The following is a 17905-nucleotide window of genomic DNA, read 5'->3' as shown; positions in this document are numbered from 1 at the left end:
GCGTGTCAGGGGGACCAGTGCACTACGAATGCTGGCTCCTCCCACAACCAAATGGCTTGGATTTGGTCGTTTCTGAGATGGGCGTCCTCGGTTTCCATTATCGCCGAAAATCGGGGACGGCCATCTCTAAAGTCGACCTAAATGTTGAGATTTGGGCGCCCCCGACCGTATTATCGAAACAAAAGATGGCTGCCCATCTTGTTTCGATAATACGGGTTTCCCCGCCCTTTCGCGGGGACGTCCTGCGAGGATGCCCTCAGGAAAACTTGGGCTTCCCCCCGTTCGATTAGGCCCCTCTTAGTAGCTTTGTGTCTCTGTAATTAATGTGTAACCAGTCGACATATTCCCATCACAAAACCAGCACGCATCATTGACCTATTCAGTTATACCTGATGGGAAAATTAAATTAGAATTGAACTGTCCTGGAGATTAAATTACTTTCTAGTGCAATGGGGAGAAAAGATCAGTATCAAGAACACTGAGAAGCCAGCCCTGACACGCACTTTGCCAGTACCTAGAATGTGTCTTTTACCGGTCCTGTTTATACTTTTTGTTATAGAAGTGCTGCAATTATATACAGTCCTAAGCTCTCACATTTCAGAGAATTTAAGGTTTTCCTGACCAAACAATATTACAGTTTTTTAAAGTTTAAATGAAAAGGAACGGATCTGTTTTTCCATGGATTTCAACCTGTATTTTTTTTCCATTTCATGGCTTTTTTTTTTAAATGGAGATTCTTTCATTCTATGAGGCAGAGATAGAGTAGTTGTATCTTTTCCGAGAAAACTGTATTTTTTGGAGGTTCTAATACATTTTAGTAGACCAACGTAAGCGTTATCCAAAGATGATGTTATGCATTTTCTCTTGGGGGTGATCTGCACAAACAAATTAAAAATTTGGAACAGTTGGGTTCATTTTATAAAGGAATTTTCATGCATATATCACAGATGATACACACACAGGGCTAGAGTCTATATATGGTGCCTGAAAAGTCTGCGCAGAAAAAAAAAATCACACGTAGACATATTCTATAAATACAGAAAGTGAAAGTGCCTTGGTGCTTTGTAGCTTTTACTACATGAGACGTGGGGTAAGGAATAATATATTGTAGAGGAATATATTCGAGTTATTCCCCAAGTTTTCCACGTCATCACTGTGACCCCTGACGCAGGTGCTAGTCACCAAAACACGGCCCGTGTCGGGTCTTTTTGTCAAGGTTCCATTTTTAAAGGCCCGTGGTGCTGTTTTTTTTGTTTGGACTTTAGTTTGTACTTTGTTCCCTCTCTTTTGTTATATATTAGAATGTAGGCGCATCATATTACAGAATACGCTTAGAGAGTTGTGCGCATAAATTCTAATTCCAAGTAGTGTCAATAATTGCTTAAGTGGCAATTGTCAGCACTGATTGGCTTGTTAACTAAGTTGCATGCACAAATCCAGAATACAACCAAATTTGCACGTGCAAATCCAAAATACGACCAGATTTGTGTGCGCAATTTTAGTCACACTGTACAGAATTCGGGGGACAGTGCTACTTATAAAATTACCTCACAAACTATTCACAATGATAAGGACACATGACATTTTACGCAGTGCAGGTATGGGTGTGGTCAGAGGCAGAGCTTCTGGGTGTAATCAAGATTTTTGCATGGTGTTTGCTTGATAGTAATATTGTAGATGTCCACACCTAGATTATTTAAGTACCTGTATAAATTTGCATATTTTGGGGCCCTTTTACCAAACTGCAGTAAAAAGTAAGCTGAGTGCATGCTTACATGGGTCATTCCCTGCATTAAGGCCATTTTACCACAGAGTTAAAATGGCCGATTTTTTCCATTTTCTGTATTAATGGCCACACAATAGTTTTGTCATTAGCACATGAGCCCCTAACATGACCCGTTATGTAGATGGTAAGAGCTCACGCACTAACCAAGAGAATGGGCTGTGTTGGCATTAGTTCAGGGCAGCTGCTAGCGCAGCTTAGTAAACTGGGGGTTTGTTTCTAGAGGTTTATATACCTGGTGGGCAGGCCAAAGGTCACTATTCTCTTTAAAAATTAAAACTAAAGAAAATACCACCTGAAACAATTCAAAAATATGAAAAAATAAACTATGTATCTAAAAAGGTCCAATTAAATTACCCGGGGAAAAAAAATCGCTCAAAGATGCTGGAAAAAGGTTTAAAAGTCTATGCATTACAGCAGCCATTTTGTGCATTCCAGTGACACAGCAATGATGTCATCAGAATCAGGGTCAACTGAAAAGTGCTAAAACACAAATAAAATCCAAAGTACATATTGTGTTCACCTTAAAATGTTAATTATGTTAAAAAACACTGCTTACTTCATTAGATAACAGCAATTAAACTGTCTACAATTGATAAATAAACAACTGTAATGTATTAGAAATAAATATTAGAGCATGTATCAATAAATCAATAATCAATAAATAGTATTCCATAATGTCAAAATATTTAAGTGAATATTTGAATAAATAAATATGCAATGCGGCTTAAAATATTAACATGTTAATAGTGTTATTAACATATTAATTGCCCACCCCTACTGTAAATCCTTGTGCCCAAATTTTGGCGCAGAAATCAGCTCTGAGTGATATTTTATAAACAGTGCACAACTCGGACTGCCATTTATAGAATAGCGCTCCACATGGATTTTTTTTTGGCGCCCAAATTTGGGCACCATTTAATGAATCTAGTCCTATGTGCATTGCACGTACAATTTGCAGAATTTGGTATTCATTGCGCACCGAACAGTTACGCACATGTGTAGAACCAGTTAGAGTACCTACGTATTAGAAAATACAAACTGCTTTGATTGTAACCACAGAAAGGCTGTATATCAAATTCATCGCCCTTTACCCTTTAGATGGATTTTCAGCCAGATACTAGCCGTAGAGCAACCCAAAATACAAGGATTACAGGATTATAGGTTCTTCAACCACTGATGAACCTATAACTCTATTTGAATTTTGGCTTAATGATTTACTGAGTGAATCAAGCTGTGAAAAGTTCATCTGTTAATAAGACAGATAACAAGACAAATGCCAGAACCAATGGGGATAAACTCATACATACGCTGATGCCTTCCACATCAGAGCTTTTCATTTCGTGTGTATCTGACTCTGATGACCTGAGCCAAGATTATCTTTAATAAGGAAACATTCAATGCATACCAAAACAGAAGTTTTGCTATGTACTTGTGGAGGAGTGGCCTAGTGGTTAGGGTGGTGGACTTTGGTCCTGAGGAACTGAGTTTGATTCCCACTTCAGGCACAGGCAGCTCCTGGTGACTCTGGGCAAGTCACTTAACCCTCCATTGCACCATGTAAGCCACATTGAGCCTGCCATGAGTGGGAAAGCGCGGGGTACAAATGTAACAAAAAAAAATCCCCTCCTCTCTGGTTCTAGACAGTACTTCTCAGAAATATTTTCCTCTCAGTCTTATGGGAAATCTTTTAGTAGGGCCCTGTGGCTCCCTGACTCTCCATCGGCAGATCTGAAATGACACTAGGTATGATCTCACACTGATGGGCTGTCTGAACTCTGGAGAACTCCTATTTGACCGTCTCCCTCCAAAAATTCCAAGACCATGCCTAGATTACCTTGGCACAAAACTGCTTCTGGTTGCGATTCTTCTCACCCTGATCTCTTCAGCTGCTCATATGGCTTCAACACAAACTAAACATCTCCCTCTGTTCTTCAAACTAATCATAGGTTCTGCACAATCGTCACTCAACTTCTCGTCCAGGTAACACAATGGAAAACTCTTTCAAACCTCCCTTTACTTTGTCTTGGGTGAATCCCATTAACTAGGGAGCCTTACATCCCACAGTCAGCTTGGCTGAAAAGTAAGTATAAACTAATTTCCCTCCAAATTTTTCTAGTTGACAATTCTGCTATATTATCTAACTTATCTGCTGGCTGTCCACATTGGGAAGCCAGCTAGAAAGTACTACTACTAACCATTTCTATAGTCCTACTAGATGTATGCAGCACTGTACACATTATATGCAGGTACTTTCTCTGTCCCTAGAGGGTTCCCAATCTAAGTTTTTGTACCTGGAGCAATGGAGGGTTAAGTGACTTGCCCAAGGTCACAAGGAGCTGCAGTGGGAATTGAACCCAGGTTGTCAGGATCCTCTTACAGGAGTGTACCAGGTATTATTCCTGCATACTACTCACGAAGGACAAGTCTATAAAGGGCGCCTAAATTAAAGCACCAACTGCACACACTAATTTATAAAATAGGCGCATTTACGCTCATAAATGACAACACAAATTGGCATATATGTGTATATGTGCTTATTCTATAAAATTCAATGGGCCAGGCATTCATAAATTCAGTACTGGATCACATACAATACCAATCAGAGGTGACTACTATACTTCATAGGTCTCCCAATGCTCCAGTAAAGGTGAACAGTATTATGGCGTGGGCCAGTAAACCTCAGTAACAACGCGGTGGGAGGGGGGAATTGAGAGGGTCGTCTGCAGGGGGGTCCAGGGCCAAATCTACGGGGGCCCAGGCCCCCGTGGCCCCACGTAGCTACGCCACTGGTATAATCTCTAATAAAAATATAAATAAATCATTCCTTAACTAATTTAGTTGAATATAGAGAAACTTAGCACCTTATTTGTAATCACAGGGAGTATCTTCATTAACATGAACTATTTTCAGTATTTGAAATTCAATTACACTTGATTTAATGACTTCAAATGCCACTCTGTAGGATCTCTGCCAAGAACATTCACCCTGTTGTAAATCTGGCAGCAAAGTCAGTCAAAAAATGCAACTTCCTGATTAATTACAGTACCGGGCCACAATTTATTTTATTTAGTTAATTTTTATTTCTTATGTAATGGTGTTTTGCTATGTTGGAAGTTTGTCTTGTTTTTATATATATATATATTTTTTTTTGTTACATTTGTACCCCGCGCTTTCCCACTCACAGCAGGCTCAATGCGGCTTACGTGGGGCAATGGAGGGTTAAGTGACTTGCCCAGAGTCACAAGGAGCTGCCTGTGCCTGAAGTGGGAATTGAACTCAGTTCCTCAGGACCAAAGTCCACCACCCTAACCACTAGGCCACTCCTCATGATCCACTAAGAGCTCTGGATTAAGCAGAATATAAGCTCTGTAGTAAATAAAAATAAATAAATACCCCAGGCTTTCTCTCGTGTACTGCAGTTCTTCACCCACTTGTAAGTGCTCTTTGGACCTGCCTGCTGTATTGGGTTTATTAATTGAATATCCCTTTCCATGAGCATACTGCCAGTATTCCGAATGTCACCTTGTAAAATCTGTTTTGCTCCGGCTATTTCTTTTCAATGAAAAGTAGACCTGAACTGTACTGCATAACATTTCAAAAGCCTACACTGAAAGAAGTCATTTGCACTCTGTGTAAGTTAAACAGTTTACTTTGAGGTTAGAGATAAAGGTTAGTTTCTGTGTGTTTGCGTAGGCTAATGCAGGCTTCAAAGTGATCTTAGAAATTCTTAAAACTGTATTGCTGAGACGGGACTGAACCATCGAGAGCTCATGCATTTCTGATCTGATTGGTTCATGTTGGCTGTGAAGTCATAAATGACCTACATAGGACACGAACCTACTGAATGACGATTTGCATAAGGTCATTTATAGCACTATTCACTGGCTCATACTGCCGGAAATCTATCTGCCTAACTAATTTCAACCATAGCAGCTTAAAAGCTGTGCAGTTTTTATGGATTGTCGCTGGTTGGCAAGAGAAGGAGCACAGCTTTATTGGTACGTCCTTGAAACAGCTTCATGCAAAACATGTGCTACGTCGTACTGTTGCCCCTGACCCGACAAAGTACATAGTAGATGACGATGATGACGGCAGAAAAAGACCTGCACGGTCCATCCAGTCTGCCCAACAAGACAAACTCATACGTGCTACTTTCTGTGTATACCCTACCTTGATTTATACCTGTCCTCTTCAGGGCACAGACCGTATGTCTGCTCAGCACTATCCCCGCCTCCCAACCACCAGCCCCGCCTCCCACCACCGGCTCTGGCACAGACTGTATAAGTCTGCCCAGCACTATCCCCGCCTCCCAACGACCAGCCCCGCCTCCCACCACCGGCTCTGGCACAGACCATATAAGTCTGCCCAGCACTATTCCCGCCTCCCAACCACCAGCCCAGCCTCCCACCATCGGCTCTGGCACAGACCGTATAAATCTGCCCAGTACGTATTTGAAATGTGAAATAATACTTCATTGAGAGCAAATAAGCAAGTTAACATTTTGAATCGCTAAAAAGATAATGAAAAACCTACTATTTAAAAAGACCGGTGAAGATTTGAATGCTTGATTCTTGAAGCTAGAGTTTTCCGTTTTGAGTTGCACCGCTGAAATCTTAGAAAGACTTATAACGTACTTTATTGGTGGAAGAACAGTTTGCATTCTAGTACCTTCACTGAGATTGGTAATAATTTGTTGCCGTAGCTGAAGAATTTTATGGGAGCACTTAACTCTAGCCATAAAGCTGATGCAAATGCTGGTGCCTAGATTGGGAAATTACGTGCATAATTCATAGTGTTCTATAATTTGCATGTGTAAGTATGTCCCCTGCCCACACTGCCCAGACTCCGCCCATGTGAACGCCCACCATCAAAGATTCATACTTACAGAATAGTGCATAGCTGGATTACTGTCATTTGTTCATCTATGTGTTTCACATGCGCAGTTAAATGACTAGAGTATTAGAATTTACACACATTCTTCCAGCCTAAATCTAGGCTGCTTCTTCTAGGATTATCTTGAAGTGACTTATCCAAGGTCACAAGGCGTGTAGCAGGATTTAAACTTCCATGTCCCTGGTTCACAGACAAAAAGGCAGACGATCTGCAAACTCCAAAGTGGAAAAATAGAACAAAGCAGATCGTTAAAAAACAAAATATAATTTATTAATGAGAACCAAAGAATTGTGTATAAATCTGCCCGACACAGGCTGTGTTTCGCCCAGCAGGGCTGCTTCAGGGGCTACACAACGATCCTTTACTGCCACAATATAGTGGATATATATTGATGAAAACAACTGCAAAAAATGTACAGAAGATCGCAATCATAAATGCTAAATAGTAGTAGTAGTAATATGAAATCAATTAGACACTCTCTTGACTCTGATAGAGCTGAAAAAACACTGTGATGAACAGAGGCTAGGGCTATACAGCTTGGAGAAGAGACGGCTGAGGGGAGACATGATAGAGGTATATAAAATAATGAGTGGAGTGGAACAGGTGGATGTGAAGCTTCTGTTCACGCTTTCCAAAAATACTAGGACTAGGGGGCATGCGATGAAACTACAGTGTAGTAAATTTAAAACAAATCGGAGAAAATTTTTCTTCACCCAACGTGTAATTAAACTCTGGAATTCGTTGCCGGAGAAAGTGGTGAAGGCGGTTAGCTTAGCAGAGTTTTTAAAAAGGGGTTGGACGGTTTCCTAAAGGACAAGTCCATAAACCACTACTAAACGGACTTGGAAAAATCCAAAATTCCAGGAATAACATGTATAGAATGTTTGTACGTTTGGGAAGCTTGCCAGGTGCCCTTGGCCTGGATTGGCCGCTGTCGTGGACAGGATGCTGGGCTCGATGGACCCTTGGTCTTTTCCCAGTATGGCATTACTTATGTACTTATGTACTTATAAGAGAGTGTCCGATTGATTTCATATGATCAGTGATTGCGATCTTCTGTACATGTTTTGCAGTCGTTTTCATCAATATATATCCACTATATTGTGACAGTAAAGGATCATTGTGTAGCCCCTGAAGCAGCCCTGCTGGGCGAAACACAGCCTGTGTCAGGCTGATTTATATACAATTCTTCCTGGTTCACAGACTCCTGCTGTAACTACCAGGCTGCTCCTCCATTCTATTTTCGTATATAATTGGATGGATTTACGGACAAGTGAGCTAATCCTAAATTTTCCATTTTGCAGCTTTTTGCAAATGATTGAACAGGCTTTCCTCATTGGCCACATGGACAAATGGGCCAACGACCCTGTGTGAAAATAGGTTAGCCCACTTGGCCAAAAAACTCTTTTTTACTTCAAAATTTGATTTTGTGCTCATACATATACATAGGGTTACCATATGGCTCCAGAAAAAGGAGGACGGATTGAGCCAGCCAGGTTTTACTTCCATTGCTTGAAAGCAATGGAAGTAAAACCCGGCTGGCTCAATCCGTCCTCCTTTTTCTGGAGCCATATGGGAACCCTACATATACATAATCAATAAAGTGGTGCAAACTTGCATTAAAAAAATTAGAGTGACTTAACATCCTGTTTGATCCAGCTTCAAAGTAAAAATATATTTAGGACGTTTTTTGCCAATGATGACATAATGGCCCACTGAGTGCTGAAAGTACGCCAGTGACAAGTTCACTTGAGGGTCCGGGGTCTTTTGAGGTCATTTCCTCCTTTTCTTTTTAGGTATACAAAAGACTTTTGAGTGCAAAGAGCCTATGAGCAACTTATATTGTATTCTACAGTTTTTTTGGTGGAAACATTAGTGCATGGTCATTGATTGGAAAACTGGAAAACAGGTCATTTCCCTGCTGCAGTAAAAAAAATGGCCTTAGCACAGGGGAAAACCCCCTAAGGCCACTTTTTTTCTGCAGCTTAGTAAAAGGACCTCAAAGTGCACTTAAGCTGCTGGTGTTGTGGGGTGATTGAGGTGGCTTGCACCAGTCATGAACGGGAAAGTGCATACAATTTCCCCTTGAACTGTGCAAGCTTCAGAGCACTTTCAGGATGGGAAATGTTCAGAAATCCCTCCTTACCCATGTAAATCACTACTTACTCGTGTAAATGATTTTTGAAAATTGTCTTCTTTAATTTAGTTGGGTTTTGGCAATTATATTCCACTTTATCCTACTTTAAAGTTGAAGATGGATTACAGCACAAGCCAAAATCAAATAACAATAAAATAATTACTCAACATACACAATTACAGTAAATTTTAATACATAAGTTGCAAATAATTACATAAAATAAAAAAGGGAAGGGAGGGCCGGTGGCACAGTCATCATGACTGCTGAGTTTAATTATCAAAATCCCAATGTGGGGGGTCTAGGGGTTCTGTTTATGCACAGCTGCCCAAAATGAGCCATTTTTTCCCTTGTCTGCCATCAATTACTATATTGCTATGTAGACTGAACCAAGAGTAAATGGGACTCTTTTTTTCCTTGTATGTTATGCAGTCGGCGGCTGAGTATGTGAAGACCCACCTTCCGGAGATCCTGAAACATCGCCTTCAAGATTATGAGAAAGACAAAGAAAACAGTGTGCTGTCATACCAGTCCATCCTGGAGCAACAGATTTTGTCAATCGACCGGGAAATGCTGGAGAAGCTCACTGTGACTTACGATGAAGCAGGTATTCCTTTCACTTTGCTTTTTCCTACTGCACTGAATTTAGAATTCTGCAAAGCTGCAGTTTGCTACAAACTAAAGATCGACATTAATGACAAGTATGAAGACAGAAATCTGAAGTCAGAAGAACAAATATAGCTGTTTAATTTCATCAGTGGCAACAGAAGTAGAGGTTTCCACTCTCCACCAGGGGCGTATCTGTGTGGGGCCTCAGGGGCCTGGGCTCCCGCAGATTTCGCCCTGGACCCCCCTACCGCTGCCAACCCTCCCCCTCCGTTGCTGTCGCCTACCTTCGCTGGCGGGGGACCCCCAACCCCCGCCAGCCAAGCCGAGGTCCTTTCATTCCTTCCACTAAAGCTGGCACCGAAAGTTTCTTCTGAGTCTGACGTCGCTGCACGTTGTACGTGCAGGACGTCAGACTCAGAAACAGGATTCTGTTTCTGAGTCTGACGTCCTGCACATACAACTTGCAGCGACGTCAGACTCAGAAGAAACTTTCAGCGCCAGCTTTAGAAATGAAAGGACCTCGGCTTGGCTGGCGGGGGTTGGGGGTCCCCCGCCAGCTGACGGAATTCTTTTACAGGCAGCCGGCAGCGGCAGGAGGACGCGGACCTCGGCTGGCGGGGGTTGGGGTCCCCCGCCAGCGAAGGTAGGCGATAGCAACGGCGGGGGGGGGGGGATCGGCAATGGCAGCGGCTGGGGGGAGGGGGATCGGCAATGGTGGCGGCGGCGGGGGGGGGGGCTATAATGTGCCCCCTCACTCTGGCCCTTGCCCCACCTACCGCCGCAGTTCAGATACGCCCCTGCTCTCCACATGGGCGTAGTTGGGGGGGTGGGAAGAGGGGGGCAGTGCCCCCCCCCCCAAACGAGCAGCCACCCCATCCTCCAATCCCCCAAGCCACCAGCAGCCTCACCGAAAGCATCACACACGCTGCTTTAGACCTGCCCCCCCCCCCCCCCCCCCCCGGAAGCCTTTCTTTCTCCTTCAACTTCCTGTTCCCGTGCAGACGGGAAGCTGAAGGAGAGAGAAGGGCCTCAGGGCATGTCTAAAGCGGCATGCGTGCTGCTTTCACAGAGGCTGCTGGTGGCTCAGAAGACAGGGGAGGATGATACCGGGTGCCACTGGAAGACTCTAGTGCTGTGATGGCGGCAGCGGGGGGAGGGCAGCGGCGGGGGGCTTGAAGGAGATCAAGATAGACTCGCCTCCCCTTTGCCCCCCCAAATGAAGCTGTGAAACTATGCCCATGACTCTCCATGCTTATAAGACAATAACCTTCTACTGCAAGCAGTCTACCCAGTCAGCTAATCACACATACTATTCCAAGCAGATCATTAGACACCGTACTCTGCTAACCTCTACAGCATTTTGCACTCTCTGACAACTGTTTCTAGAGTCCCTGATGTCTCTGATATGTCTTTTGACACCAGACACTTTAGCAACTTTCTTCTTTGATAAGATCTCGACCCTCTCCAGGCCTCCATTGGACACTTACACTCTCTGTCATGACCTGCTCTTTCTGCTCCTCACACCTCACCGTTGGGGGAAGACCACTCTGCTAGGAGTTCCCTCTCTGCCTTTCTTCTCCCATCTATCACCACTCTGACACATATACCTGGGGCCCTTAAGGTGACCATAGCACCACATGATCCCACGCCCTCAAGCATGGCAAAAGGTTTCTCCACATTGCTCCTGTCATCATCCATGCAATGATCAGCACTAGCATAGACAAAGGTTTAGTTCCTTCAACTTGGAAACATGCTTATATCCGGCTCCACCTGAAAGACTCAAACTTAGGCACTTCTACTTCCACAAACTTTTATCCTATTTCAAATGTTCCAAGACTCTCTAAATTAGCTGAGTCTGTGGTTTTGTAACAACTAGATGATTTCCTGGGTAACGCAAACATATTACACCCCAATCAGACAGAATTTAAATGCCACCACAGCACGGAGACAACTCTCATTGATATTACTACTACTACTACTACTATTTAGCATTTCTATAGCGCTACAAGTCGTACGCAGCGCTGCACAAACATAGAAGAAAGACAGTCCCTGCTCAAAGAGCTTACAATCTAGTAGACAAAAAATAAAGCAAATCAAATCAATTAATGTGTACAGGAAGGAGGAGAGGAGGGTAGGTGGAGGCGAGTGGTTACAAGTGGTTACGAGTCGAAAGCAATGTTAAAGAGGTGGGCTTTCAGTCTAGATTTAAAGGTGGCCAAGGATGGGGCAAGACGTAGGGGCTCAGGAAGTTTATTCCAGGCGTAGGGTGCAGCGAGACAGAAGGCGCAAAGTCTGGAGTTGGCAGTAGTGGAGAAGGGAACAGATAAGAAGGATTTATCCATGGAGCGGAGTGCACGGGAAGGGGTGTAGGGAAGGACGAGTGTGGAGAGATACTGGGGAGCAGCAGAGTGAGTACATTTATAGTTAGTAGAAGAAGTTTGAACAGGATGTGAAAACGGATAGGGAGCCAGTGAAGCGACTTGAGGAGAGGGGTAGTATGAGTAAAGCGACCCTGGCGGAAGACGAGACGGGCAGCAGAGTTTTGAACCGATTGGAGAGGGGGGAGGTGACTAAGTGGGAGGCCAGCAAGAAGCAGATTGCAGTAGTCTAAACGAGAGGTGACAAGGGTGTGGATGAGGGTTTTGGTAGAGTGCTCGGAAAGAAAGGGGCGGATTTTACGGATGTTGTAAAGAAAGAAACGGCAGGGGGCGGCTAGTAAAATGGTCAGTGGTCTTCGTCATAAAGTGTATGGGGACAGACTTAAAGATCTCATTTAAATACCTACTTGGCATAAATGCACCGGAGGTATGTCTCTTTCAGTTGAAAGGAAACTTTGGAACAAGGGGCCATAAGATGAAAGGGGATTGAAGTAACCTGAGGAAATACTTCTTCACAGAAAGGGTGGTGAATTCATGGAATGGCTTCCCAGTGGATGTGGTAGAGACGAAATCAGTATCTGAATTCAAGAGGGCTTGGGACAAGTGCATAGGTACTCTAAGGGATAGAGAGAGTAGATTGCATGGATGGCCATATGGTCTTTATCTGACTACATTTTTCTCTGTTTCTGTGTTAATATATTACAACTGAGCAAGACAAGATAGTGGTGATGATCTCATTAGACTTGTCTGTAGCATTTGACCTTGTTAGCCATGAGCTCCACCTGCATCAAATGCGAGATAATAGATATTACTGCCACTGCTTTAGACAGGTTTACGTCATACTTATCTGTTCGTACTAATACTGTTCAGTGGCAGGACTCACAGTCCCAGCCCTACACTGGTGTACCTCAGGACTCCATATTAGCCCCGATCCTTTTTAATATCTTTATGGCCCCGTTGCATGGCCTCATACAGTCACTCAACCTTATGCCTTATGTATATGCTGATGACATACAGATTCTTGGCACTCTAAACTATTGTTTCATTCAAGATGTTCTTTCCTTCAATCGTAAGATTAACACCATTGTAGGTTGGCCAAATGATCATAGATTTAATTTGAATCTGGAAAAATTGTGGGGTGTCCTGTTCTTATGGTAAGGTAACCCTGGACTTCCTATTACAGTCTTTCAGCCACTCTCTAGACTCCATTTCCATTCTCTATACTTGTCCCTAGTCTCATCTACCTTCTTCTGCCTGTCATCTCCTCACCGATCCCAGCCTTTCCCCTGTCACTCATTTCCTTTTCACCGCCATTCCCTTTCTTATTTAGGTTCCCATTTCCCCTAATACTTTCCCATTTCTGTCATCTTTCATCTCCTTCAAAGACCTATCTTCCACCATCCTCCTAACCCTCTGCCTTTCTCCCCTTTCCCCAGCATCTATTCCCCTGTCTCTTCTCCTATACCATGACATCTTCATTTATTCTGCCTTTCCTTCTTGGCCCTAGCATCCATCTCTCTGCTTCTTTATCTCTACCTTCCTCTGCATATGCCCTTGCTTCCTACCTCCTTCCCCCAGTTTGTTTTTCTCTTTCTTCTCACTCCCCGGCATCAGCTCCCTTTACACTGCTACCTACTAGCTCCCTTCTCCTAGCCTCAGCCCCTGTGTCAGCCCCCAGCATCAAACCCTTCTCCCCAAACCAGCCCTATTCTCCCAAATCAACCCCCCAGGGCCAGAATCTGCCAGTCAATCTCCCTTCTATATCTAGCCCCTGAGTCAGCAACCAGAGCCCCCTTCTCCTAGCCCTAGCTTCAGACTGTTCTTCTTATATGCCCTTTGTGCTACCCTACTCTCTACCAGCTTGATTCTCCTTATCTCCCCCCAATCCAGTTTCCCCCAGTTTCCTTATTTTCTCCTCCCTACTCTGTGTATCCAGCATGTCCCCTCTCTTTGCCCTCACAGCCATGGTCCAGCATCTCCCCCCTGTCCAGCATACTCCTTATTGTCCCCCTCACCCAAAACATGGTACAGTATTTTCTCTCTCCTCTCCTTCCTTCACTCCACCTCCCTACCCCAAATGGTACAGCATCTTCACTCTTCTCCAGAGTTGAACACCTGCCCCTCTTGCCCCCTCCCGTACATGGTCCAGTACTTTTCATCCTACTCTTCTGTCATCCTCACCCCCATGTAGTCCAGCTCTCTCTCCTTCACCTTCATCCAGGATCTTCCCCTTTTGTTCACCCTCATGTTTGCCCACTTACCTCAAAGTGCCTGTTCTCCCTACCTCAGCAGTGTCAGCAGTAAAAAAACAAACCTTTGCTCCAAGTACTTCACATGTCTGTGCCACATACTGCCCCTTCTGATGCACACTTCCTCTTCCCAGAGGGATGGTACCCAGCAGAATTTGCAGAGCATGAAGGCTCACATCACCTTGATTTTCTTTTTACTGTTGACCTCACCCCTAACAGAGTGTTGAATTTCGCACTTAACCAGTTATGTATTAACCAGCTCGGGAAACCCAGAAATTCAATGCCGGAGCCCAGACATGGCATTGAATTTCCGGGGATAATGCTAGCAGCGATGAGCAAAACGCTGAGCATCGCTGGCTGAATATCAGGCCCTCTGGTACTAAAGAGGCCATTCTGTAACTGGGCACCTCCATTTAGGTGTCCTGAGGGCAAGTAGTAGGAGCCTATTCTGTAACAGAACTTGGGTGTTTAGATGTAGAGCTGGCAAATGTACAGATGCCTAAATTTAGCAGGGGTGCACATAACTTACAGTATTCTGTAAGCTGCATGCGTAAGTGGGTGCCTCGCCTATGTTTCATCCAAGCTCCGCCCCTATGTATATCACCCTCCTTGCAAATATGCACTATGCAACCTAGTCTGATATATACAGTACAGTATAGTGCTTAGGTGGTATACTGGTGTGTACATGTAACTGCTCACATACATGTGTATATTCTGGTATTCTAAACATGTATGCACACATTTGGCACGCAACAGAAGAAAACCCTGCCGTAGGACCTCGTTTGGCTGATAAAGGTACATATGAAAATGAAGTTGATATTATACCATTTAAGTAAGAAAGCGTTTATGACCAACTTGAAAAACTGAAAGTGGACAAAGCCACGGGGCTGTATGTGCTAGGGGGCGAGAGTGACATTCACAGATCAGGAAAGAGATCTTGGGGTGGGGTGATGTCTGAGGATCTGAATGAGATGGCTGTTGCCCGACATATGCTAAGCTGAACAGAGAAAGGCATAACCAGAAGAAAGGAGGTGTTGATGCCCTGTACAAGTCAGTGGTGAGGCCCCACTTGCAGTACTGTGTCCAATTTTGGATCCCGTATCTCTTCAAGGGCATAGACTTGAGGCGATTCAGAGGAAGACGACACAAATGGTACAAACTTTGTGCCATAAGACATATAAGAAGAGACTTGTGGACTTGAATATATATATATATATGCTAGAGAAGAGAAAGAGGTGACATAATGCAGACATTTAAGTACTTGAAAGGTATTAATATAAAAACAAACTTCTTCCAGATGTAGGGGGCGGTAGAACTAGAGGACATGAATGGAGATTGCAAGGAGGTAGACTTAGGAGTAACATCAGGAAATACTTTCACAGAGAGAGTAGGAGACACCTGGAACACCCCTTCCAGGAGAGGCAGTAGAGTCAAAAAAGGTGAGTGAATTCAAAAATGTATAGGATTAGATATAGGGGATGTCTAAATAGAAAAAGGGTGGGCACAGAGTATGGCTAGGAAAGAGTAGTGGAAACTGAGGTTGACACCAGACAGACTTTTGTGCCTGTGTCCTGCAAATGGTAAATGATAGGTGAAGCTTTGGCAACTCCAGTGTTGTAGATCACTTTATTGTCACGTGCTGCGAGTGTCGGTGCTGTGCAGCTCGGAGGGGGGGCAGGAAGACATCTTGACTGATAAGTTAAATACTGTCAGTAATACTTGATGATTTGTGGTTATAACCAAGGCTACATGTTTGGCTGCCTATATGGTTGGCATGGTGGAGACTTAACCAGCGTTTAAGCATGAGTGACTGGGGCCTCCATAGTGGCGGGTGCGGCTCAGACCACCTTGTTGGGCAGACTGGATGGACTTTCTGAGTCTTTATCTACCATCATTTACAAATGTTAGCACCTAGTTTAAATAATTGCTCTTTAAGACACCAGGATTCAAGATACAGAATGACACGGGGACAGAGAGCCCCAGTAACCACAGGGATGGGAACGGGAACAAATCCTACGGGGACGGGGCAGGGATGGGGGACAGAGCCCGTGAGGACGGGGACAAACTTTGTCCCCGTGTCACTTTCTACTTTGAAACTTGTTAATGAACTGGGCTTTATTTATATTCGATGCAGACAATATTTTTATTTTTTGGAAAAATAAGCAAACATACTGGCCCCAGCTAGTAAAATTTGCATGGGGGGATCCTGTACATCCTGCTACCAGCACATCTTCTAAGAAGACATCTTCTATTCCAGGAGGGACTGTGTAAGACAGGAGAGCTAGACTGAATCCTGAGATTGTTGATGACTTCTTATTCATCCACAGATTTAAAAAATCATAACAGTGCTTCATAGGGCATATTTCTCCCCTCTAGGGCACGCAGAATGGGTTGTATTTTGTATTCCTGGACATTTTAACAGGATGGATTAGGATTTCTTGGGGTAGTAGAAGTCAGCTATTGTTGGGGTTGGAAGGGTAGAGGGTGGTAGTGGTGGTGGGAGCGTTTATTATAGCTGCTCGTTGTTATTATTGTTTTCTTATTTGTAATTTATACACAACAGTTGCACAGCATATTGTTCCTTTTTATACTTTAATAAAAAGATTTAAATATAAAATCTTAAGTGTTTGAGGCATCTGCAGATGAGAACAGAGCACACGGGGATGGGGCAAGAACAGGACAGAACCTGCAGGAACAAGACATGGGATGGAGACGGGCCCTGTTGGGATGGAGACAGAACCCACGAGCATAGGGTGGGGACAGGGACTGAATTTGTCTCCGTGTCATTCTCTAGTTCAAGGTAATGCTATCTTTACACCTAGGCAGACTGTTGGGAAATTGGCCTGAATTGTAAATCTCCCATTCCTAGTGCTGACTGAATGAGCAAATATATCAGTAGCAAACTCCACATAAGTTTTGGGGGTTAAAGATCCAACAGGTTTCATCAGAAGCTGGGGCGTCATGGAGGGTTCTATATTACAGGATGGATGTGGTAGATAACTGATATATCTAGGTTGCTCTGTACTTTAGGGAAAGTAAGTGGCACTTTATCAAAGCTGTCCACGCCAGGATGAGTTTGAACAAAACCATAACAGCGGTTCATCTGTGAAAATGAAAAGGAGCCTGCCTCCAGGTCTCACTGGGTTTTAACGTTATTCATCATGCTGACAGAAGAATCTGCTTAATTTCATCTATATGTTAGAATGTATTTAAATTTCTGTTCTGTGTTTGTTTGTAAACTTGATATTACAAGTTTCGCATTTGCTTATCAAGAACCAGGGCTGGCAAAAAGTCACCTACTTATGGAAGAAAAAATAAGAAATGCAAATCACTGTGAAATTAAGGCACTGTCCTATGTCATCGTTTTAAATTGTGAGATTACTGTGACAGTTACACATATGGTGGTACTAAAGGACTGAGGTGTTCATTTTAAAAGGTGCAAGACTTTGGGGGAGGGGGCAGTGGTTGCACACATTAAATGGTTATCAATAGAAATCAAACAAAATAAAACATGGAAAAGAAAATAAGATGATACCTTTTTTATTGGACGTAACTTAATACATTTCTTGATTAGCTTTCGAAGGTTGCCCTTCTTCGTCAGATCGGAAATAAGCAAATGTGCTAGCTGACAGTGTATATAAGTGAAAACATTCAAGCATTACTATGACAGTAAAATAGATACCATTGGAGATTCTACATGGAATGTTGCTACTATTGGAGATTCTACATGGAATGTTGCTACTATTGGAGATTCTACATGGAATGTTGCTACTATTGGAGATTCTACATGGAATGTTGCTATTCCACTAGCAACATTCCATGTAGAAGGCTGCGCAGGCTTCTGTTTCTGTGAGTC

At 43.5% G+C, this 17905-nt stretch overlaps 1 protein-coding gene across 1 annotated transcript in view; it reads left to right on the top strand.

Annotated features, from left to right (window-relative positions):
• PPM1L (protein phosphatase, Mg2+/Mn2+ dependent 1L) overlaps positions 1-17905 on the top strand; it is a 271207-nt gene that overhangs the window by 196358 nt on the left and 56944 nt on the right. Inside the window, exon 2 of the mRNA XM_030216433.1 lies at positions 9246-9420. Coding sequence (XP_030072293.1) covers positions 9246-9420 — 175 coding nt within the window. The remainder of the gene's footprint in view (positions 1-9245; positions 9421-17905) is intronic.

Source organism: Microcaecilia unicolor, chromosome 10 (genome assembly GCF_901765095.1).
Source record: "Microcaecilia unicolor chromosome 10, aMicUni1.1, whole genome shotgun sequence".
NCBI classification, from domain to species: Eukaryota; Metazoa; Chordata; class Amphibia; order Gymnophiona; family Siphonopidae; genus Microcaecilia; species Microcaecilia unicolor.
This window is presented reverse-complemented; position numbering and strand designations above follow the sequence as displayed.